A 25,258-nucleotide genomic window follows, 5' to 3' on the forward strand; every position below is an offset into this window, starting at 1 on the left:
CATCGTGCTGTTTGTGATTGTTTACCTACTGAAATGCACTTATTTCTCTTGTTCAAGGGTTTATGAGTGCAAAGGGTTTATAAAATGCAAAAGGTTAGAAAGGGACGTCAAGAGAATTGGTAAGTCTGGTGTTCAAATGCTAAAACACCTTCATGCATCTGTTAGCTCCTCAAACCTTTTGCTGACATGCACACAGCATTTGCTGAACGTGATTAGCATTAAGCCTTCTTTTCAGTGGCCTTTTGCCCTAAGATACTGCTCTGCTGAGGTCCATGGGGTGGCTGCTCCGTGCCAGCAGCAGGCAGTGCCTTTGGTGGGTGCTGCAAAGCGCTGGGCAGAGAGGTGACCTCCTGCTTCCACGCTGTACCACCTTGCTCCACAAAGCATCAGGTGGGCTCCTGGGGAAAAGTGCTGCACAGAAGGCAAAGCTGACCCCACCTGCTATGCAGCCGTACCCTCACACCTCCTGCCGCAGTGCTGTAGCCATTTAAGTTCAGCGGGTCAAATACAAATCTTTCACTTTTAATCCATCACACAAGAGATGCAACTCAAGACATTATAGTTTAGGCATGCAACATGTCATAGGTAACAAAACTGATTAGATAGATAGCAGTGTATATTAAATAAATCTTTGTGATTAAGTAAAAAATAAATCACAAAAACAATTGCTGAGGAACATGTCTGCAGGCTCAGCTCTACAGCTGTTTGTTTTTTTCCTCTTATACATCAGCAGCAGCCAAACTCACAATTGATAGATATTGCACCAGAAAGACATGTGCAGTGAGAAGGAACATAATCACAGTAATGTTTATGATAAAAAAAAACACAGATATGACTTCAATGTGTTACATAAAGTGCCTTTAGAGTTGGTGCAGTTAGAAACAAAAAGATACCGTGTTTAGATATCATTAGCAAATGCATACAAATAGGAGACAAAACAGATCTGTTTTCCATCACGCCAAATCACACAGTGCCAGGTTTCCTTCAAAATGCCTCCACTGCACACAGTAAAGAGGAAAGGATAACAAAAGAACCACTACACAAAGATAATGACAGGGTTAAGCATATTTTCCTAAATGATTAATGCCAACCCTACCCCAAAATGTTCTTCAGTACATGTAAATATCACCAAGGAATAATGAGGCAATTTCTTTATTGAACATGAGATTTGGCATGCTATGTTATGACTGTCCCTCGACTCATAACTATTATTTATACAAAAATGCAACATAGAATCCATACCTCTTCCAGATACAGAAAAATATTTATGTGCTCTTGATATAGCCAATATAGAGAAGAATTCCAAGATAACTATCTCCTATTTTCCTAAGAGTTTGGGAACACAAGGCTCAAAATGAGCTTGAAAAAAATGACACTGGCATCAAGTCTGGTAAGAAATTAAGAAAAAATGCTCATTTATCCCCCACGTACATGAAATTTAATTGTAATGAAATATAATCTGAAAATGTCTAAATCAATTAAAAAGTAAACATGAGCTGTAACACTATCCCTGTAAAATGATTAATTTCATTCATTGTCATTAGAAATTATGTAAAATTTTTATTAAGGGCTCAGCCTACAGAGGCACAACATAAATACAGTAAGTCCTGCTGAAATGTAATCAGAGTACATATAACCCCATAGTAACTGGCTGTGGAAATGCCAAAAAAGCCTTCCACAGACCAGAGTTCAAGATTCTGCATTTAGGCCACGCACTGTCGAAGAGTTTGCTCCAGGAACCAGCGCTGTGCAACGGTTCTGCCACAGTCAGAGTCCAACGTGGAGGAGTGGAAGCGCAGCAGAACGCGCCGAAAGCTGGGAAGCAGCGCCCTAATCCACTCCTTCAAATCCTTGTGCATTTTCAACTGCCATCAGGAGCTTCTCTCGCAGGTCGTCGAAGGATTCATAAAGAGGTAAGTCTAAGCGATTAAAGCTGAAATTCAGAAGGGAAAGGAAAATGGAGTCACTTGAATGCTTCAAGTGCCTTTTTTGAGAGCAGTGGAAAAGGTTGAATAACTTGGGCGTGAGGCAGGAGCATATATCCAACTGGAGAAACAGGGGCTGTGCACACCTAACCACTGCCAGCCGTTTCCCATGGGTACCATGAGGCCAACCTGAGAGCTTTCAGAAACTATTCACTGCCTTCTGAAAATAGGAAGGTTTCTGCTCTTAACCACCCCTGAAGAGGAAAAAAACTGCTACGTAAAACGTGGAAAATAAATGCATGGATCTGCATGAGGATGAATGAGCTGTGGATACACAGGCAGCCAGCATGCACGTCCATCAGCCAGCACCAACCACATCACCTTTCTCACGTTTCCATGTGTGTGTGTCTGCCTGCCCAGTCCGTGCGTTGATTTTCTATCTGTTAAATAACATCTTCTATTCTTTTTAGGACACAAACATGCTGTGACACGCACACCAGACCCACCTGCACTCAAACAGTCTCATGCACAGATGGCTGAACACACACGCTCTGGACTCACCATGTGTGAGCTCTGGGCAGTTTATCAGGAGTTCCCCATTGCTCTATTGTAAACAGCTGAGGACCGTTTGAACCTAGTTGGAAAAAAAAAAACAACTTGAGTTACTGGACCCTACCAAAACTACTTCAATTGCTGTATGACAAATCGCATTGCCCCGTTTACTCTAATTTTAACTTCCACTTCCAACTGGTACAAAATACTTTGTGCAAACACCGTTAGGTCAAAATTACATTAAAGCAAATAGTGATGTGGATATATACTATTTCCAAATGCAGTTAACTTAGTAAGTTCCCCAACCTACTCTTTGTTTAGAGCACATACCATGTGAAAGAGGTAAGCTAGACTGGTAACACTGAAAAAAAAACCCACCACACTTGCACAGACCTCCAATCTCCTCTTCTCCATGTGCTATGAGCTTTACTACAGTTGACATTTTCTTTGAGGGATTTGATACTTCCTGGGCAAGGAGAACATCGACAGAACACCCATGGTGAACATGGGGACAAAGGGAAATGGTTTGAAGTTGAAGGAGGAAAGACTGAGATTGGATATCAGGGGGAAGTTCTTTGCTATGAGAGTGGTGAGGTGCTGGAACAGCTGCCCAGAGAGGCTGTGATGCCCCGTCCATCCCTGGAGGTGTTCAAGGCCAGGTTGGATGGGGCCCTGGGCAGCCTGGGCTGCTGTGAAATGTGGAGGTTGGTGGCCCTGCGTGTGGCGGGGGGGCTGGAGATTCATCATCCTTGAAGTCCCTTCCAACCCTGGCCATTTTATTATTCCATGATGAAGCACTGGCACAGGCTGCCCAGAGATGTGGTGGATTTACTGTCCTTGGAGATACTGAAGGTCAGGCTGGACCTGAAATTCTGAGCTCAGACTCTGAGCAACCTGATCTAGCTCTATATGTCCCCTTCACTGCAGGGCAGTTGGAACTAGATGACCTTTAAAGGTTCTTTACAACTCATACGATTCTGTGATTCTATGAACAAAACTATGCTTCCCTTCCAGTGCCCACATTTTCTCCAGCGCTGCTGGCATTCAGTGCAAGGAGTTTTATATGGGAGTAAAGGTTGGCCATGCCCGCATTTCAGCAGTGTTTGTGCTCTCCTGAGGAGCCACCTGCAGCATGTGATCTGCAGGCAGAGGGCAGGAAGCTTACCGTAAAGTTCAGCAAATCCATTCATAGGCACTCGTGACGTCCCAGTAACAAACTGCAGTAACCGAATGCGTTTTTCTGCATCCATCAGTAGAACAGCCTGTGGAGAAGCAGACAGGGTGACTTGTCGTGGCTGAAGGTGTCATGGTTGAAATAAGCAGAACAGAATTTGTTTGTATTACATGGTAACAAATAGCTATCTAGCTTCGAAGGACAGCATGCTACGTTCTCTCTGGTTAAACAAGAATTATTTTCTGCTTATAGCAAGGAAAGTGACAATGCCCAGGCAACAGCCAGGAACCACAACTGCCATTCGTCTGTACAAGGTGACTCACAGTACTTCTGTAGTACAGGAAAACTGTTCTGGTTTTCCTGCAAATACACACTTTTCATAGAGGTACTGTATTCAGAAGGATTACAAAGCACTTTAATAAAACCAGAGAGACTTTGTCAACCATGGGCCATTCCAATACAGACTCCATTAAGGATGACAACTGCCATTTCCAGCATCTACCAACGTGTTTTCCAGTAGTTTTTGAGAAGAAAAAGGATTTCATAACTGACTCCACAACACACTAAGGGATCTCTGACTTCCAGGTATAGTCAGAGAAACCGAAGGCGCTGAGAGCCTTACCTTCCAGAACCACTGGATGACAGGATGATTTGGGCAGTAGCCATTTTTGTAGATTGTGTGTTGTCTCCAGTCGTTAACGTCAACATCCCCAAGGCCACACATCAGTAACTAAATACGGAAATAATTGATGCGTTGTTAATTGAAGACAGTACCAGGACTACCCTGAGTGCTCCACCAGAAAAACCACCTCTCCTCTCCCTCTGTCGCCTGACCTCTCAAAGTTAACACTATACAAATGCAAATACAGACATAAAGTGGTACTGAGCTTCTCTTCAGGAGAATTCTCAAAGATTGCACCACTTTACTGGAGAAACACTGTGCAGTATGCAGTATGTATGCTTCATGTGATAGTGTCTTTTACAGCATATTTGCTGAAACGTGACCAGTACATGTCATTAATGCAGCAAGCTACTTGCATTCTTTACATATGCATGTACTAAACCACCTCATTGAGTAATTGATACTTTCTCTGCTTTTACTTGATTGATAGATTTATTAATTTTGGGGGAAAAAAATCCTCATTCCCCACGAACGCAAAGAACCTTTGTCTCCAAACTCCACGATGACCAGTGAACTGAGATTGTCACCCATCTTTGCAATGAGCATTACCAATCTGTCGCCTCTGGACATACACCAACTCACCTCTAGTTCATTTTCATCAAAAATTTTAATCAGGTCGATAGGAAGAAGTTCTGTGAATCCCTAAGGGAAAAAGTGAAATTAGCAAACTATGTATAATTACGGTTTTATCTGATAGAACTTTCGCCTCTGGAGAAAGCTGTGAGCTAAGTAAGTGATGGAGGGCAAAGAAGGGTTTGGAAAACGAAATATGCAGTTCCTGAAGTATTATGAGTTCCTAATTTAAAAACTGCTGTTTCAAGCTCAAATAATGACAACTTGAATGAGAATGATCTTAGGAGACCAGCAGAGCCTGTGTGGTCATGCACAACTTCCCACTCCTCTAACCAGATACTGATGTATGTGTACATAGTTTGGGTAAAAAGGAAGACAAAAAAGAGAACCTTACCTCCAAGAAAGCATTCATTTGTTTTTGAACTCTGTTTACAAATCTCCACTGGATGACAAGGCTATGGGAGTTAAAAACATAAACACATTCATTAGAAGACTAATTAGCAACCCTAACAATACCAGCTTCTCATTTACAACTTTAGGTATCTCTCAATCATACTTTTACATTAGAGAAGCTGGGCTGCTTTTTATTAAATTATGCAGCCTACAAATTCTATAGTCTAGACCCTGGATAATGTACTTACTGTAAGAATTAGGTACCTAAATGATGAGGTTTTTTTTTACATTCCAGAGCCATGAATATATTTGTGATATCTGTGATTCTGTGATTCTGTGACTACAACTGCAGTTTCTTTCCTTTTCTTTTTTTTCTCTTCTTTTTTCCCTTGTGCACCAACTAGAACTCCTCAGTGATAACACAACTCTTGGAAAAAGCACTAGAACAAATTAAACTGCATCAAACACTAAGAAATGAGTGTATATAACCACAAGCATGGACTCTGAAGTTATAAAAACACCACATTAGCATTTATCTAGAATTACTGAGGTGGAGGTGCAATTTAGCTCTTTGTTTTGGCGCACACCTTTTCAAAGAGCTCTTCTTTATTGCTTTGCTACATGGAGGTGACAGAGATGGAGAGTGTTTATGGCATCTAATAGTTTGCATCCGTAAACCAACAAAAACTGCCTGAATGCCTGAAAAACTAAACTGCTGACGGCGCGAATATATGCTGCACAGCCAAACTAAGAGCAGAAAACAAATAATAAAACGGGGAACTTGTTATTGTTCTGCTGTTACAGTCACTTTGCTGCAATACCACACTGCACAGGAGGTGAACAAAGTGCAGAGTATTCCTCTTAAAGGAGTACTTAAACACGTGCAGAGATCCTGAACCCTTCCTTGAATAAAAACTAAAGGGGAAGCAAATGTGACCTCAGCAACACGATGTCCTGTTCTCACTCTTTTGTCTCATTAGTTTATTGTTCAGATCTGCACTTATTCTTCATTTGCATTCTGTGATAGCACTTCATCAGGAAGAACTGCAGCCCAGGGTGGAAATTTACTGCTTAGGAGACCCACAAAGCAGAGGCAGTTACCTAGGTGGGCAGCCAGTGCAGAAAATGAGGCATGAAATCAGGCCAGATTCATATGCTGCTGTAATGTAATTCTTGTATCCAGGAAATGCCATCTTTGCATCAGTTTTGGAGGGTGCTCAGAATGAGTAATTTAGACTGGTGTCTGCAGCCACTGGGGGCAACTCCACGCCTCCTTGAGTACTCCTTATGCCAACACATCAAGAAAATACTGCTTCCTACTACATGACACAGGCTGCCTTAATTAGAGTAATTCATTGAACAAAGAGGTTAATATTCCAACTTCCTAGTAGTGTGAACAAACCCAGTTAACACAGTGATTTTCTTTTAAAAGGACTTCTGACAATTCTTTGTGCTACAGTAACTCTACAAAGGTAAACTCTACAAACATATACGTACTCGATGTATTCCCTTTTGTTCTCATTTGTTACCATGATTTCTGACCCATTTGGCTTCAGGTCGACTTGATACGTCTGTATTTTAAAGAAAGAACAAAATACAATAGGGCATTATTATTTCAGGACATGCTTCTCATGAAATCCACCACCCCCGAGAGGCATTTTACAAGCAGGACTAGAAAATTATTACACTGCAATAGCTGATGAGACATCAAAATATTTCACGTTTAAAGATGACGTAATTAGGAAGAAATGATTCTACAGTCACTCTTCAGAGTAAATTATTTTCCAACTTCTATTGCAAAACGTCAGGTAAAATTTGGCAAAGAAAACACATCCTCCCATCTTCAAAAGGACAGAAAAACGCCTTCTAATTCTTCAAAGTGCTGGGAAAAGATTATTGGCACAGCTGGGGCAGGGAGGGCTGGAGGGCCTTGCCCGCCCCAGGCTGAGTCTGTGATTAAGATCTGTGAACTTACCAGAAAGAGAGACATCATTCTCTCCTCTTCTGAAGGACGCTTTCCATCCTTTATATCTTGAAAATACTTTCCTACTCATTTGTGAGCACTAGCAAAATCCTATTCTTATCTATCACATATCAGATTTATCTCGTTTTTCCTTTAATTCAAGAAAGATTCTGGTGATAACTGAAGTATAAGCAAACACAGAAGCTTAGAGCAATGCAAATCTTTCCCTCTTACATACTGAACGTCTGTGTGGAAGCAGTACAATCTCCTGACCAAGTTCCACAAGTTTCAGCAGCACTGTGCTGCCTGAGACAAAACAAGCAGCGAGTGGAGTCTCCATCCCTGGAGGTGTTCAGGAAATGTTCAAATGTTGTACTGAGGGACATGGTTTAGTGGGAAGTATTGGTGGTACGGGGAAGGTTGGACTGGATGACTGTGGTGGCCTTTTACAGCCGTGGTGATTCTGTGGTCTTCCATGAGTCCCCAGAGTTTTGGCACCAGTAAGTAGGAAGTAAGTGGAAAATGCAGAAGCAGAAAATTATTCATTATCTGCCATGTTTTACAGCTTCTGAATTGTTGAGAAACGTCCTGCAAGCATTTACATGCATGAGGCATTCCAGTCTCTACCCATCTAGCTTACTCTGCAGTACAGCAGATCCTACCCTGATATTACTGAGCTTCAGGCTTTTCTGTGATAAAATCTGTCATGCAGTTCTGCCTCTCATGAGCAGTATGATGGAAACAAGATTGTATCAGCTGCTATTGGGATTTATCTGTAGCTCACTGAGTTAGGTAAGCTGAAACAGGATACAGCCAAGAGGACTTAAAATTCCATCATCATTACTGGTTCTCAAGTGTGACCAGAACATTTTTTGTTGTAACAGAAACAATTGTGAATCTTTGCAAAACAAACAGACTTCCTTTTGTTGTATCATCTGCCTGCACTATTAAAAGAGTCTTAAAAGGGTACTCTGCTGCTTATAATTCTACCTCTTCTCGTGTTCTTTGAGAACATCTTCAACTGTAGAACCCCACACAGTCCCAGGCTGAGTCCACTTCTAATGAGGATTCTATCTTTCATTAGCCTCAAGTACTGCCTTTCAGCAAGGCACTGTGTTGCTCACGGGCAAGAATACAATCTCCTTCTTTGGCATCTCAAGACTTAAATAGTTCAGTAAGAAAGTCAAAGTCTGCCTGTATTGATGATTAACATGCAGCAGTTCCAGTTAAGTCCACAACCATGAGATACTGCCCAGTAGTTAACTACTTTTTGGCAATGACCAGTAAGATGGAATTACAGACTTCTGGGTTAGTGTTTACATACCTGTCCAAAGTTTTCCTCATCTATGCAGAACATGAGATCCAGCTCCGTAGGGTCATTCTCCAGGATCCACTTCAAGGAGTTGTAGTATTCACTGTCCTACAGGAGATTAAAATTAAACAAGGTTTGAAAATAAAGACATTAAAGAGATAAAGGCACTTAAATCTAGAACTCCAGGGGGCTGCAGAGAGCTTGGAGTCTGTTTACTGGTACAGCTACTGTAAAGGAAGATATGACTGAACTTTGTGTTTTTCAGCTGGTACAATTTCAGATTTGTGTAAGTTCCCTTAGTTGCTTTGTAACTAAGGGTTATTATGCAATAAACTGATTGTACATATATATTTGGTGCATGTGTACATGGCAACATGTAGTAATTGTTAAAGAAAACCTCTGTGATGAAGCTGTTGTTTTCAACACAATAGATACACCACTTAATTACATCAATATTTATGTATTATAAAATAACTGATCACACTGTTATTAGTAAAAGTTAACACTTCCTGAAGGGCTGCATCTTTGTTATGTATTAGCTTCACAATTAAAGACTGATGAAAGAAAGGGAGGGAGAGAAAGAATCATAGCGTCACAGAATGGCCTGGGTTGCAAAGGGGCACAGTGCTCATCCAGTTCCAACCCCCTGCTGTGTGCAGGTTGCCAACAGAGCCACAGGCTGCCCAGAGCCACATCCAGCCTGGCCCTGAATGCCTGCAGGGATGGGGCATCCACAGCCTCCTTGGGGAAAGGTCTCTGTTCTGGGCATGGGTACAGAACAGAGAGAAAGGTGAAGGAGAAAATAATTAATTCATTAATTATATTGATTTCCCAAAAGGAAAAATCCTCAAGTAAATTCTAGAGCTGGTAAGGGTGAAATGTCCTTACCACTGATTCCATGTCTTTCAGCGTTATTGGCTTCCCCAGCATCATCTTGTAAAAAGGTCTGATGAAGAAGCCTAAAACAGAGGGGAGAAGCATTACTTCCACTACTCTGCATTTCCACCTTACTCAAGGACAGCCTGCTCTAAGACAGAGCACCACACATTTGCAAAGAAATACCCGCAAGAAACCTGAGCTGTAACTGCTCAGGTTAACAGCAGGCTCATTTTTAATTCAGACACAAAGTCCTTCTTTTAATCACAAGAATTACACCAGTGCAATTAATATCAGTTCAGTGGTAGAGGCACAGAAGATGGAGCGCTGAGCTGAAGGTATTCTACCTGTCCCTCCCCTCTCAAAAACAATGCAGTGTTGTAGGCATTACCACTAACTAAAATGTAGACAGTCTGTATCACTGCTTGTTTGGCTATTCTGGGATTCTGAAACCCAGCAAAAAATTTAATTAATTGTTATATCAATGGGAAACAGATTTACAAAACATGCATGCTGCAGTTGGTACCCATGCAACTGTTCCAGCTTCAGCTGTTTTGCATGGAAAGGCCTGATACAAATGCAGTGGTCATCCTTTACCATAGAGATTATTTAGAAAGGGAGATTAACAAGAGTGAAGAAGGAAGCAGAGCTTTATGAGAAATGTTTTGGTTGAGCAAGATGCTACAATTTTGACAAAATCTCCATTCAGAGTAGGAATACAATTTCCAAAGCTTCCAGTTCAATACTTTCATTCTAACTTTATTTCCAGATGCACTACACTCTGACACACATTAATTATCAAAGTGATTTATTTAACAAAAGTCCAGCTGCAGTAGCATAGCCACAGTGCAGTAACTCACCATCCAGCAGCTTCCCATGATACACTGCCAGGCCAGCCACTCGTCCAATAAATGTGAAATAAGAAAGGTGATCTTCATTACAAAGACCTGAATTAGGGTTAATCTGAAGCGTGTAGTTGTCCCTTTTTTGAAGAAAGCAAGAAAAAAATCTAAATCATCACATCTTTGAGTAAACAGATATTTAGGCATGTTAATAAACAATGTGAGCTCAGGGCCACTTCTTGTCTACGCTGCATTAATGGTCACAACGATGATCTGACAAAGGTTCCTCATAATCCTCCTGGTTGTGGGGTTAAGTACAATTAATTTTAAATTCACCTTTTCCATCTGTGTGCGTGGTGGAAAGTTCAGGGAAATACTGCCTCCAGATTCACTGGTTATAAGCAGGCCTTCCCCAGTATGTTTTTACTGAACTTTACAGCACAGAATCAATCCACTGTGAATGTTCACAATTTAAAACACTCCTTTCCATGAAAGCAAACTTCACATGAGAACAGAGTTACTTTTAAAGGACCTGCAGCAACTTAAGCCACAGAAGCGGAAGTGCTATTGCAAAACACACCACCCAGTAAACTATTAACCCAGGGGCATTCTGAGCTAGCCTGTATTCCTCTAAGCTGAGCTTCCCTCCAAAATCAGAACGTGTTTTTTCCGAGACACAAATGTGAGAAAACTCTCACTGCACAGCCTTTGTTCATCTACTTTACCACTCATTCAACACTCATAAGAGAAAGGAGTGAGTATGACACTGACTTGAAAACGTAAGAACTGTTGCAATGAAGAAATCCATCCCTCCTGTGGTTAAGCACACGGTGTGGGATTACAGAGGCAGACACAAAAGGAATGTGCTTTAAGCAGGAGACTTGGCTCTCTCATTAACATAAATGAACCACTGAGGGTTTTAAAATTGGACATGAATGCATTTGAATTCATGCAGGACCGGTGTTGTGCAGCTACTGAAATGTAAACGAGAAGCTGTTTTGTGAGCTAATTACAAAGAAGCAGTACAATTCTGGAAGGCAGGTGTTTTATGATGCTCTGGGAGGGCACAAATAGTCTTTTGTCTGCATCACTCCACTTGCTACTGCTCGCCCCAGAAACAGCAGTTTGTGCTGCTGCCAGTAAGGCGACATGAAACACTGTCCTAATAGTGAGAATGCTTTATGTGACATGAAAGGTCCTCAAGAAGGACAAAAGAGATTGACAAGAGTGCACAACTGTGTCACGAAGGATGACCTAACTACTCCCAAATGTAACCTCCCTGCTCATGCAAAATCTAATGCATACTGCTTGCAAATGGAAAGATTTTAATGAACACTTACGTTGCTGAATATTCAAAAAGACCATAATATGGGTTGAACATCTCCTTGGACAAGAGAAAAAACCACTCTCTGGCCACACCTCCATAGTCAAGTCCTTTTTCTGACTCAAATTCAATCCAGAGCCTGGCCTTCAGTACATCAGGTCTTTTCACAGACATAATTCTTCTGTAGGACTCCTCAAAAATATTATTTCTGTGTAGCTTCATCTCAAATCTGTTTGGTATATCAGCCTGTGTGAAAGGAGAGTACATTTTACTTATCAGTCTGAATACAAGATCTTCAGGGAATTACGGACTAGAGGTTAAAAACTAAAGGATGGATTTGACATCTGAGTGTGCCAAGTTTCTCCTTATGCTTATTTTCCAATACAGGTTGACAGATTACAGTGAACTGGGTATGTTCCAGTCCCAGGGATCAGAGATTTCTATGATACTTGGTAAAACACTGAGAACAACATGAAATGCAACAACAAAAAAGAGAGAACAATATTAGTTGTATTGTGATGAATTTAAAGGGCATGACAGCTGCAAAGCCAGGCTGGATTTGAGCAATCTGGTTTGGTGGGAGGTGTCCCTGCCTAGCGGGGTTGAAATGAGGTGATCGTAAAGGGTCCTTTCCAACCCAAACTATTCTGTGATTCCATGATAACAAACACGATGCTTCATGTTGCCTTTTCACTTGGATACCTGTAAAGGCCAGAGCTGTTCCACTGCGCATAAAGCAGAACTGAACAAAATAGAACAGGACTGCCAAAATGCTTGAGAATTTCTGTCTAAAAAACGAGAGCACTAGTAGTCATCAAGATTTAGCCCAGAAATTCAAAAAGGCAGGACAGAACTGGATAAAGCATATGAAAACATTGGCACAAGACTGGGTGAACTCGTGACAGCTACAGGCAGGTACAGTTCTCCTGGTAAGACTGACCCGACAGCACTGTGTCAAGAGGTTTGCCTTTTCCTGCAGGTGCTTACTGTGTCCATCTGGTCATTGGTCAGAATGCACACGGAAGGAACAACCAGCAAAGAGAGAAAGGCACTGGCGAGCCCCATTGCGTCAGGGCTCGTGCTACAAAGGCTGTCTGCAGTGAATCACCAGCTGACCCCAGGTGTGGGCCAATACCTACTGCTCACTGGAATTAAAGAAGGTATTTTTGCAGAACAGGAACACCAGAAGCTTGTGCCTGACTCAGTAACGCTGTGGGCTCCACTCTACCAGCGTTCTCCAGCTCTGTCCTTCAAATCCACCATTAAAGATGAAGGAGAAATGTCAATCAGTAGTGAGTAGATGACATTTCCTTCCTCTGTCATCACTTCGGGTTTCTGTTCATACCAGAAAATGAGCGTCTTAGAGATACGTAAATGCTTTTGTTCAGAAATCCACCAAATTCAAACTTTTCTTCACTGTCTTCATTTCTACTCCTTTGAGGAGTATGGCAACCAAGAATCACTGGCAAATGTGCTACAGCAAGAAACACTCATCTGTATCTACCCTGAGGACAACTCACTTGTTCTCCCCAGACGTAACAGACCTCAGCACAAAGCAGCACGCTTATACTCACGGGTTTCTTCAACTTCTTCCTGAAATAGTCATACTTCTGTTTGAACTCCCTAGAATACGGAACCGCCTATAGAGACAATTGTAAATACACATTATTCTATGTATTGTTTGTTATGCTACTTTATACTTAAACAAATAAGATACAAATTTGAAGACACGCTATCTAGATATGTAACTCACTGAGTCATTAAAAAATACACATGCATGAAGTACAGAACACCAAACCTTCTCAGTGTGTAAGCTGAGTTAAGATGTACCAAAATTTTTACCCGCATTTTCTGTTTATCTACTTAGCCTCTTTTCTTTCTTATTTTAGGAACAGAAAAGCGCAAAAACTATTTTTAACACAGAGAAAAATGACTGGAATGAGTATTGTCATCTGTGTGTTTCATTAGGAAACAATAATACGTCATGTGGTATTTTTATGACTTCTAAGAATGAGTGCTGCTATCAAAAGCTATGGATTTACACAGTTGGAAGTGCTAAGGATTAAAAGGTGTTGCACAAAGACAAAATACAAAGAATTTTGAGAATGCTCCTTAGAACAAGTTGTGAGGCTCCAGGTAGAGCTGTGAAATGAATCATAAGGTGCAGGATGCAGCATGGACCCACACAGCACTGCATGTCCACGGCCCTGCCCTCAGTGAGTTAACCCCATTCTCATAGAGGAAGTGATAAAACTACTTCTGCTCGGCTAGTACAAAACTCCCAAGATCTTCTGATCAAAGAATGAGAGCAGATGCCCCTCATGCACAGCTCTGTACCAAAATACACGATTCGAACACAGCGCAGCGCCTAGCACAGAAAGTTTCTGACTGCAGGATGAGAACAGAATAAAATGAGAACCAATGACCTTCCGCGCATCTCAGCATGAAACCCCACTCAGAGTATTCAGCCCTGCAGTTTCAGAGCGGATGGAGCTTTGCACAGAAACAGCACAGCAATACAGACATTAAGAACAGTCACATAAAGCAGTTTCTATCCTGCTAAAGAAAGAGCCCTCTTCTCCTTTTGCTGGAACAGACGTATTCTGAGATTTACTGTGACAAACCAATCAAGAATGTTTCCTAGACAGTCAAAATCATATGGTGTTGGCTTCTAGGAAGAAAACATGCTGTAATGCATGAAAAATGCCATACCTCGGTAGCCATCAGTAGGAAAGACTACAAGAACCACCAGCTTTGAACCTACTGCCTGAGCTGGGAATTATGTGCATTGCACACCAGTGACAAACAATGCAGTGATTCCTCATGAACCCCACTCTGCTTTGGACCACTGGCAGCAGGCTGGAAAAGTCTCCAGTGCACCACAGTGTATGTAAAACAAAATAGGGTTACTGAGTGTCACCAGTTCTGGGCACCTCACCAGGAGGGCACAGGACAGCAGTTCCCCTGCCCTTGGAGGCTCACAAAATGCTCATGTGAGTCTCCCTCAGGATGAAGCAAGCCAAGGTTGGTCCTGCCTCCTGCTCTACTCACCAAGCTGCCCAGAGAAGTGTGGGTGCCCCATCCCTGGAGGCCACGGATGGGCCCTGGGCACCCTGAGCTGGTGGGAGCACCCAGCCCATGGCAGGGGTTGGAACTGGATGGGTTTTAAAGACCCTTCCAACCCAACCAGGCATCGATTCTGTCATGTGGAATACAAGCATGACCTGTTGCTTACTTACAACTGCTGCCTACACCAAAGGTACATGAGTCACAGCACTTCACGCCAAAAGAACCACAGCAGTACTTACAGGACCAGTAATTGCTGGGTTCTGCAGTCTGGGGTCTTCCCACTGGGTAATTTTATTATCTGTAAATAACAAAATAAATTATTATTATTACTACTTTGCTACCGCACTGTGAATGTACGTGTTTGTTGTTTTTTTTTCCCCTACACATGTTTTTCCTACCACCACTTCCACAGCTCAGTATTTCAGGGTTAGAAAATAATACATTCACCCATCTCCATCAAAATCCCATCACACTGTTTGGTCAAAAAGACTCGTTCAAAAATGCAGAAGTACAGCATAATTCAGTGTAATCACACTGCTTTTATTTCAACACCAGTAGTAGTAAACATGTTCTACTTGAACATGATCTTGGATTCAACTTGTATTAAAAATACAGATTTCATGGCTGAGGGGAAAGAAACCCAAACACTTTGTCCACTGGTAGATGAAGTTTACTTATTCAAAATTCTGCATAAAGAGGGCCAAAGTTTAGGAATTTTAAAGCAGTCTGAATTAAATTTGGAAGTGAAGGGATAGCATCTCTTCGGAAAAAAAGAAGTCCTGGACATTGATTTTAATGAGAAATTTATAACATCATTAAGCACACAGTATGGCATAAGGAATCATTCAGTTTAGACAAAGTCTATTTTGGCAGTAAGGTAACAGAATTCAGTTCTTTTCAGCTACAGCTTTCAAGAGCACCAGCAGCATTGCATGGTCATACAGTGAGGTTATACAGGACCACGGTGAAACTCTCTCTGCCTCCAGACAGCTGCTCCTCACAAGATTCTGAACACAACAGAATCACGACAGAATGATGATGTTGCAACAAGACAATGCTCCAAAAACCAAACTAAATGCCACCTCCAACGGCAAGGCTTGAGTCGTATTTCCTGCACTGCAAGGGTAATAATAATAAATCTCTTAGGTACACACTTTGATTTATAAACTGCATATTAAAGGAATAGTCAGGATTTCAGGTTTTGTAACTCTTGGTTTGAGAATAAAAACACTAAGCTTGAAGAAAATTGCTTTTAAGGATACTACAGGTAAAAGCAAAGAGCCAAGTCCACTTGTTTTATAGTTAGCACAGGCACTTTCCATGTTTCTATAGTCAGAAAAGACCCCTAAGTTTTGAGCACCCCAAGTTATTTTTAAAATGGACTGGATTTTGTAAGCTGCCTCTCATTAAAAGTTACTGAAGAAAATTCAAAACCATCACAGGGCACACTCCAGCAAATTTGGCCTAGCAGTTAATTTCACATTAAATTACTGTCTTATTTTCCTTCACACTTTATGGCCATTATGGAGGAAGGCTGTCAGAACGACAGCTCTGGGAGCCACACATTCTGCACAGCTTGCTGCCTGCCAACAGGCTGGCTCCTGGGCTGGCCTTTTCATATGGCTGCTTCTTGGTCAGTCGCATCACTTCTGCAACATTTACTGCTTTTATACCAATTCGTTTTTTACACCTACTTGAAAGTGACAAGCACAATGACGGTGGTAAATTTCTATGACATCAAAAGCAGAGCTGGGAATTACTTTAGAGATTTTATCCATTCTCTCTTACTGCTCTAAGATATGTTTAAGAGCATGAGGTGTCACTGATCAGTCATTGCCTAAGCTGGTTTTCAGAATATTACAGCAATAGGGACTTCTTACTTTCCTATGACTTCAATGCCCATACAGTGAGAAGAGCCCAACTCGACCCACCGGAGCTGGAACTGCAGCACAAGACTCCCTGCATTACTGTACTGTCCACAGTAGATGTCGATATCAAATTAACTCCTTTTGCAGCACGTTTTAAAAGAGCTCTCCTGGTTCTTCACACAAACACAATACTCTCTCTCTTTCCTCACAGATCAGGCCTTTGGGCTTTGAAGGATTTCCTCTGTTCCTTTGGTTCCACTATTCCCTTGAGGCTTGGGACCCCTGCGCTTCATTGTCACAGATGTTACCACTGCTAATCAGCTTAGGAAGATTACCTCTGCTCTTATTTAAGATGCTCCTGCTGATGCACCGCAGGATAAATTAACTCACACTCAGCTGATGTTTTTCATGTCTCTTTCAAAAGAAATTCTGCTAACTCTTCCTATTCTGAGTTGTACCTTGCAATTATAATAAAACACATTCACCCTGCACCTACACCTCATCACCACCATTCTGGTTCCTAATCCTGTTCCAGTGAGCTCGTCTTGCTTCTCCTATGTTGCTGTTTTCTACTAATACATTGTGCACATTCTCTCTAATTCATTTCTCAGCATGCTGAAGAACAGGGAACCCATTTAACACATCCATTCCTCCTTCAGTGAACCACTGGTAACTATGCTGAATTTGGTTGCAAAGCCTTTGTGTTGTTCTTCATGATACCTTCTAAGATGTAGAACATGTTTTCCTACATGGCTCCTAAGAAATCAGAACAGCTTACAACTAAAATCTGAAAAGAATCATATTTTCAGACCACTAAGTTAAAGTAGCACCTAAATTATTTTTTTTGTGCTTTACTTTTCTTAGTTTGTGGCATGCTTGTGCATGCATAACAGCTTGTGCTGCTCCACAGTGGTCCTTTTCTGTGCGAGCTGCAGTGAATTTTATTACAGTCTTTCTCAGGGATGAGAAAAATATGAAACAAAACTGGGCAACAGTATGAAATAATCATGCCTATTACCAATTCAAAAACATACCTGGGCAGCCAGGACATTAATAGCAGCATAAATGTTGAAAGTTATCTGATTCAGCTGTATTCTAGTAATGAAATGGAGTACATTTGTTGCATCTTAACTAAGCCAGTTTATCACAGTGCTGTACTCTCAAGACTTGCATGCTTCCAGAGGAAGCCCAGCTGGTTGCAGCCACGGCTGACTTCAGCGTATGTTCTCAAGTTACTCGTGAAACAATTAAGAGCCACAAGGCTCTGCCACAAAGCTGGCATTACGGCCAAACGCCACTGCACTTCCTTACAGAGTGTGGATGCCCCGTCCATCCCTGGAGGTGTTCAAGGCCAGGTTGGATGGGGCCCTGGGCAGCCTGGGCTGCTATGAAATGTGGAGGTTGGTGGCCCTGCGTGTGGCAGGGGGTTGGAGCTTCGTGATCCTTGAGGTCCCTTCCAAGCCTGGCCATTCTGTGGTTCTATGATACTGTGGGAAGAAATGCTACAATGGTTGTTAGAGTCAAATAAACTGATAAACTGCTGTTTGCAGTCATTTGCAAAGCAGTGAGCACAACTTCATCACAAAGTCTGCTGTAATGCCCCTGGCATCACCTCTAATTCTGAAGTCCCCTGGTAGTACAATGGTGCCAACAATGAGATTCAAGGGCAATCTGATAGAAGCAAATAGTGTTGTCCAAAAAAACCCCACCAAAACAGGCCTAACACCCAAACAAACAACACTCATAAATTCTGCAAAAATGCTAAAGAAGCTCGGATTGGGAACAAAGAGAGGCTTCAGGTGCAAATACACCTGTTTTTATAAAAGCATCAAACTGTTTGAGGGAACATATAACATCAGCACTCCATTTTTAGAGACTGAATAACTTAAAGTGAGGGAGGGCCAGCAAATATACAGGTATCTTAAACACTAAAGTTTTATTCTTTGACCTTTCTATGGCATAACTTGCCAGATTTATTTCCAGACATCTACTGGTAGGAGCAATTAAAAATTAAGGAAGACATACAGAACACAGCAACGCTGATGTTTGAAAGGGCTAATCTCTTTCTTTGTGAGTGTGCTACTTCTGGTTTTTATTTAAAATTATGCAACTCATTTAGAGGCAAAGATGGTTTAATAATGATTCAGTAACACAAAACTGTAGGTATGCTAGGATTTAATGCTACTGAAGGAGAAATCCTATGCTAGGATTTAATGCTACTGAAGTTCTGTCAAATACACAGAATTGTTGGAGGTTTTAGTTGAGTTTTGTGGAGCAAACAGACACTCTTCCAATTGTTTTGAGTTACTACCTCTGTGAAGATTATCCTGTCACTAGAAATGCCCCATTAGAAAGCCCAGTTCAAATCTTCAAAAAAAAAAAAAAAAAAAGCTTTTTTGTGCTGCTTTGTTTTCAATCGACAAGAACTAACACAGTTTTTCTGAGGGGCTGCAGTAAGACAAATCTACACTGAAGCATCACCTACAATGGAATTTCACTAACAACAGATATCAGTTGGATACAGTCAGAATAGGTATCAGGCTGGGTGCCATATAACATGCTATAAATATGAAATAAGCTCAGAATCAATGCTGCCACAAGACCTCAGATGAGAAGAGAGAGAGTATTATCAGTGTTAATTTACTTGCTGCCTATATGTGGAGCTGTGGCCATCTCACTTTCTATTCCTAATGTACATTTTAATTTATTAAAGTGCAAATAAGCCATGGGATCATCAACAACAACAACAAAGAGTCCAAAATATCAACAAGAACAAAAGAAACCACAAAGAAAAAATGTTAATGCTTCACAAGTCAGAGAGGGACAAAGCTTGATGAGCCAATTATAAGCAAGCTTTTGGTGAATGTACAGTACCGTAGGAGGGCACTAAGTCTCTGGTATCAATGTCTCCACATATCAACACCTGGCTTCCTAAATGAAGAGTAAAATTACAAAGCTTTCACTTCGATATTTATTACCTCCCTTTGTCTAATTGCTGCAGTACCTGAGTGCTTACTTACTATGATCTATATAAAACGTTCTTCCATCCAAATGTATCCTTTCTTCCCAACCAGGCTGGAAATGGGAAACAAAAAAACAGAGAAAATAAGTGAAATACTACCATTCTCACGCAGCACGAAGCAATACATTATCCATGCCAGCTTAAATTGTCTGACAGATGCCTGTCAAGTAGAAACAGGTGTGCTATGCCAAGGCCAATAATCCGGCATGATTCAAAGCATTCTCTGTTTATGCAAATGATTATATCCAATACAGTAAGTATTTTTTTAAGGCTCTGAAGTGGAAGTTTCTTGCATTGGGGTTCACATCCATTTCCTACAGTGAGAAAACAATCACAAAGAATAGGCTGCCCACCATTTTTCAGTTCTCAGAGCTTCTCCTTTCACTTCTGAAACACCTGTGGGTCACTTACTGTAAATATTGAGAGTGAGACAAGGATGGCTCACCTCGTGTTCAATTCTTGCCTTTCTCTCCATTCCCTTTTCTCAATTTCAGTAATGAAAGGAGAATACATGGCACGCTGCTGGTTGATGCAATGCTGTCTGATCTAGTATTCACTGCACCTACAAGCTGTATGCCAGCTTCAGCCCTCTATGCAACACAGAATAGAAATTATTTCACTTCCACCTTTTCAAAATTACTTTGCTTCAACTCTGCAACCATCACACTGGGAAGAGACTTAATCAGTGAGTGCAGTAATTGGATAAAGATAATGGCTTTAAACTAAAGAGCACAGAATTAAACCAGATGTGAGGGGAAAACTCTTCAGAGTGCTTGAGGCCATGGATGGACCCTGGGTACCTGAGCTGGGGGGAAGCCAGCCCACAGCAAAGGTTGGGCAGCTGTGAGGTCCCTTCCAATGCAACCGTTCCATGGTTCCAGCCTCTGTCAAAAATGGCTTGTTTAAGCCTGTTACTAACTGAACAGTACCAATAATATATGTCAGGCTGCCTTCATTTCGCAGCACCTTTTTACCTCTTGGAATTAACAGGCTAAGTTACTCCTGCTCAGTGCCTCCCATCAAGCAAACTTGTCCTTGGAGAAAAACTACAAATATCAATTACTTCCATAGCTGCTCTCCTAAATGCTCCATTACTGCTGTATTTTAAATCAGAAAATTCACTGTAATAAATAGGTTCAAGTGAATATAGCTCTTAATCTGATCAGAATTTTGAGATACGAGCCCTGACAAGTTGCCTAGCTTGACTTAAAAACAAGGCATAACTTTTTGCTAACCAAGACCTGAAGAGGGAAAAGTCTGGATGTTTCAGAGGAGGATGCCTGTGCCCCTCACTGCTTTTGTCACCTGTTGCCCATAAGCAGTGCTCCTCTAGTCTGCTGGCAGAGCAGTTCTCAGTTAACTGCAACCCAGCTCAGTGCAAATCAGTACGACCAAAGACTCACTATTCAATCTGTTCAAAACCTAGATAACTTAATGTGCCACATCTGGTACAACAGGACAGCCACCCATCCTAAAGGCAAAACTGTCTGCAGACATCATGTCTGCAGTACCTGCTGAGACTGCTGGTGACAACTAATGGCTTACTGTCACTGCAGCTTCCAGTGCTGCAAATACAATTCCAGTGGCAGTTTTTCAAAAGCATGTTTAGTGTATGTAAGGCAATTAACATAACACTATTAAGGTCTGCAGCTTAGAAAAAGTGTCAGCTTTCACAGGTTATCCTCTGACAAAAAGATACAGCTCCTGAAAAACAAAGCAAAGCTCTGTATTCGATGTGCAAATCACTATTATGCACTGGTTACCAATATGACAAAGCCTTTGAGGCTAATACAATCATTTCCTCTGCAGAACATGGAAGTTTCATTCAAAAGTCAGAATTGATTTAGATTTCTGAACACCAGTATATACTGGTAACAGAAACAAAGTTCACTTTGAGCAATGTGCTTCTTTTTTTTTTTTTTCCTACAGCAGTTAATTATCAGCTAGTTAACCATTAATTGTCCAAAATCACATGTTCAGAGATAAAAACAAGGTGAGTTTCTTCAAAGCTCAAAGCTTCAGATAAACAAAGAAATGTTTAATAACCGCAGAAATACAACGAGCTGGCTGCACAGCCTGACTCATTCCCTGATAAGAGTTGTTTTGGTGTAAAAAACATTGCTTTAGGATCTCCATAAAAGTGATGAGAGCAAACAGTATGCATATGCATACAATACAAGACTGCAACAGCAGATCAGTTCTTACAAGATAGCAGGTATACACCCAAAGACATTGTCACTTACAGGAAGGGGGCCCAAATCATTGGGGTTCAAAGAAGCTTTTGTTCTCAAATGCACTGGAAATTTCAGCCGTGGATCTTCCTGTAACAGATACATGCAACCATAAATGCAGCATCTGCATAAAAAGTCACACACAGCAGCTGGAACAGCCACCTTCCTACATCAAAATTATCGTTTAAGTTTTGCGTTCCTGAGAATAAAATGCAAAACCCAAACATATAAATAAAACATGTCATGTTTAGCCTTGCCACGTATTAAAATTAATAAATTGTGGTGATTTTTTTAGATGTTAAGAGGTAGGGTGGGTTATTTTTTTATTAAGGGTGTTCTTTCCAGAGGCCTGTTCTTAGCAAAGCATGCATTCCTAAGTGCCATTTAGAGTCATCCATACAGTTTTGGCTCTGAAAGCCTCAAAAGAAATAAGCCATTCTCTCATGAAAAGGTTGGAAAATGATGTAAATGAGCCTCTTACATTTTTATTAACCCCAGATATCACATGAATGAACAAAAGATGTAAAAAGAGGCAAGTAAAATAGGTCACAGAAGATCAATTTGGAGTCACAGTGATTGAGATCTCCACACATAACCTACCCACACGCATCTAGGAACATGGTTAAGAGCCACCATTTGAAATATTTCCTTTAAAACAGTTGCTGCTGGGAATTTGAATAACATCTATAAAATTTAAGTTCCACTTGTGGTGACATGAAATGCTGAGTCAGCTTTGGCATTTTTTCCTACTTTAATTTTTCCCCCACTTGCTGACTGAAAATGTAGAATTATTGGAAAACAGATCCTCATGACACAAAACAAATAATAAGATGGACTCTGCTCCAAAGATGAACATACATTATTTAAACAGGAAACTCATTCAAGAATTACAGGCAGCCTCAAACTGAACAACACGCCAAATCTCCATCACACTGTATGCCAGCAAAACCCAAATTTGAGGAATTTAAAAGGCAATACCTGTATGCAATGGTTTGCCAAGTATAAAAAGCTCAAGCACAAGGTGCTACTGTATGGTAGATACGTGATACATAAATCCACCAAAAACGACTTCCAGTGGTTATGTACAAATAAGTTTCCTTTCTCTGGGTGTAGCAGTGGCACCACTACAGCCACTGCATCAGATCTGCTGTTTCAGATGGTGGCTATGGTACACCACTGCATGGAGGAGTCAGTCTCACTGTGTTCAGCTTTATGAAACTCCAGATGACAAATCCCTTGATCGGAACTTGCATCTCAAACACGAGACCAATTCCAAAGCGAAACAGAGGGTCTACAGCCTGGAAAACAGAGCAGCAAAGACAAAGCCATTTGAGGTTCATGATGTAGAATTCCCCTTACCCAGGTAGTAGTTTTAGTATTGTGATCGATGAAGAAGGGCCTGCCGTTGGGTGCTATCCGCATCTCCCAGCCAGGAGGGAGGAAGCTCTGCGCAACTTTGTGCTGTGGTTTGGGAGAGTTGTAGGGAGAGGGCTGTGGAGACTGCGGGTTGGAAAGGGTGTCCTTCACAGCTCTGCGCACCGGGGAGTCCTTCATGGCCTGTGGTGTGGAAGGTACAAGGATTTGCCAAATGCCACTTCATAAAGGAAACTGGACACAATGTGGTATCGCGGCAAGGTTTTCATTCCAGCTGCAATTTACGCTACTATTAAGCACTACCACTGATTTCCTAGAATGCAGGAAAGTTATCAGTAATTAGCTATTCCTCGTCACTCATTAAGATTTTCACTTTGAAGGGCAGAGACTTTTATCATACCCCTATGCGATGATAATGTCCGCTTTGATTACATATTTTACTAAAGGTGATCTGTACACGTCAACATTTCGTTTTAAAAAGGAAAAGATACAAGCAATGCTTTGCACTCTGCGGTGCAATAGATGCTAGTCCAAATAGGAGAGTATGCTGAGTGTGAAGTGACATTATCACAGAATCACAGAATGCCCTGGGTTGAAAAGGACCACAAGGATCATCTTGTTTCAACCCCCTGCCACAGGCAGGGTTGCCAATTATCAGACCAGGCTGCCCTGAGCCACATCCAGCCTTGCACTTCTTAATGGATGTCTCAACTACAATTTCAGAAAGAACACTTAAATGTGGCTTTAAAACAAGTAAGTGTAGGTTTAGACATTTTACATCAGCTTGAAATTACAGGTTTTCAACAATTTGTCCAGCAGAAAAAGTGGGAAAGGACAAAAAAGGTGCTGCACTTTCCATTTGAAGATGAAGGTTTTCGTCACTTTCTCTCCTCAATGCAGCCATGTTTAATTGATTTGTGAGATCTAATCATCCAAGAAAAACACAAATAATCTTTGATTGCAAGTGCCAGACAGACTATTCATTCACATCATTCAGTGATCAAAGTTAAGTGACGCTACTGTATGATGTGAAGATTCAGGTGGAAAAATGTTAGAAGAAAACAGCAATATATCATGTCGAAAATAACACTAAGAATGTTATAACAACAGCAATGCTGTGGTGCATAACTGAAAGGGAGTGAAAAACTTATAAAGGTAACCAAGAGAGAAGTCAGATACAAGTGGTCTGTGCTGCTAACAGTGCTTCTCACCTCGAGGGGAGCAGACAAGGTGACCGTGGGTGAACTGAGGCTGCGGGGCCGTCTGATCTGCGGCTCACTCAGATGGTTGTTGCTGTTTGCTGCTGACCCAACCATGCCATCTTCTGCAAGCTGTTTTAGATGCAAAACCAAGTTAGCCAGTCATCAAGATTGCAGTTCATCCAAAGTCAAAGCAATTGAAAACGACGCCAGCATTCAGGATCGTTATTATGACTACTACAGTCAAGCACATTATTTAATTTTAATTCCATAGCAAAGACACAAAATATCTGGAATTATTAATTAAGCAAAAGAACTTTCAAACTCAAACCTACGGAGACTTTTGTCTTTATTTGTGTTTGGTACCTCTCTGCAAATGCCCTCCCTTGTAGCATCAACTTAATCTGTAACTACTGAAGAGAAGCATATAAACAAAAATCCCAACTGCATTTTTTTATGATTATCCCAAACTGTTGCGACCACGCTTATTTTTTTTTTTAAATTTGGAGTTCTAAAGAGCTGCTTCCACTGGAATTATACTCAGTGTGATGCCATCTAAATGCACGCAGTCTGAACAGGGCAACGTAACAGATCTCCATACCTGCATGATGGGCCGTGTCCAGGTTGTGGTTCGATTGTTGTGATTCACATAGTAAGTACGGCCCTTTGCATCCTTTCTTTCCTCCCAGCCTGAAGGTAAGCCTGGCGTGGTGTGGACATAGGCCACTGAAGGCTGTTCAACAAGAAATTACCATATTGTTGTTTTTTAATTAGCTTAAGAAACTTAACACCTGTTCTTCGAAAAGAACTTGTTGATGTGGTCTGAGAAATCATCTAATACAAGCTCTTCTTCAAACCCCTCTGAGTCAAATGATAGTT

At 41.3% G+C, this 25,258-nt stretch overlaps 1 protein-coding gene across 8 annotated transcripts in view; it reads right to left on the reverse strand.

The window, feature by feature from the left end:
- Positions 1-501: 501 nt before the first annotated feature.
- NEDD4L (NEDD4 like E3 ubiquitin protein ligase) overlaps positions 502-25,258 on the reverse strand; it is a 134,127-nt gene continuing 109,370 nt past the window's right edge. For 4 of the 8 annotated variants that reach the window (XM_042831105.1, XM_042831109.1, XM_042831101.1 and 1 more), the window contains 19 exons: positions 24,981-25,112; positions 24,392-24,511; positions 23,166-23,363; positions 21,819-21,896; positions 19,574-19,628; positions 19,428-19,484; positions 14,925-14,983; positions 13,191-13,256; positions 11,633-11,862; positions 10,311-10,432; positions 9,463-9,533; positions 8,587-8,682; positions 6,797-6,870; positions 5,301-5,361; positions 4,916-4,975; positions 4,274-4,381; positions 3,643-3,739; positions 2,487-2,559; positions 502-1,933 (listed from right to left, as the gene is read on the reverse strand). In XM_042831105.1, coding sequence (XP_042687039.1) covers positions 1,831-1,933; positions 2,487-2,559; positions 3,643-3,739; positions 4,274-4,381; positions 4,916-4,975; positions 5,301-5,361; positions 6,797-6,870; positions 8,587-8,682; positions 9,463-9,533; positions 10,311-10,432; positions 11,633-11,862; positions 13,191-13,256; positions 14,925-14,983; positions 19,428-19,484; positions 19,574-19,628; positions 21,819-21,896; positions 23,166-23,363; positions 24,392-24,511; positions 24,981-25,112 — 1,860 coding nt within the window. In that variant the 3' untranslated portion in view covers positions 502-1,830. The remainder of the gene's footprint in view (positions 1,934-2,486; positions 2,560-3,642; positions 3,740-4,273; positions 4,382-4,915; positions 4,976-5,300; positions 5,362-6,796; positions 6,871-8,586; positions 8,683-9,462; positions 9,534-10,310; positions 10,433-11,632; positions 11,863-13,190; positions 13,257-14,924; positions 14,984-19,427; positions 19,485-19,573; positions 19,629-21,818; positions 21,897-23,165; positions 23,364-24,391; positions 24,512-24,980; positions 25,113-25,258) is intronic. The other 4 variants (XM_042831108.1, XM_042831107.1, XM_042831104.1 and 1 more) reach the window with 1 other exon arrangement.

This window comes from Centrocercus urophasianus, unplaced genomic scaffold (genome assembly GCF_019232065.1).
Source record: "Centrocercus urophasianus isolate 14NV4802_14NV808 unplaced genomic scaffold, USGS_Curo_1.0 seq_35, whole genome shotgun sequence".
Classification (NCBI taxonomy): Eukaryota; Metazoa; Chordata; class Aves; order Galliformes; family Phasianidae; genus Centrocercus; species Centrocercus urophasianus.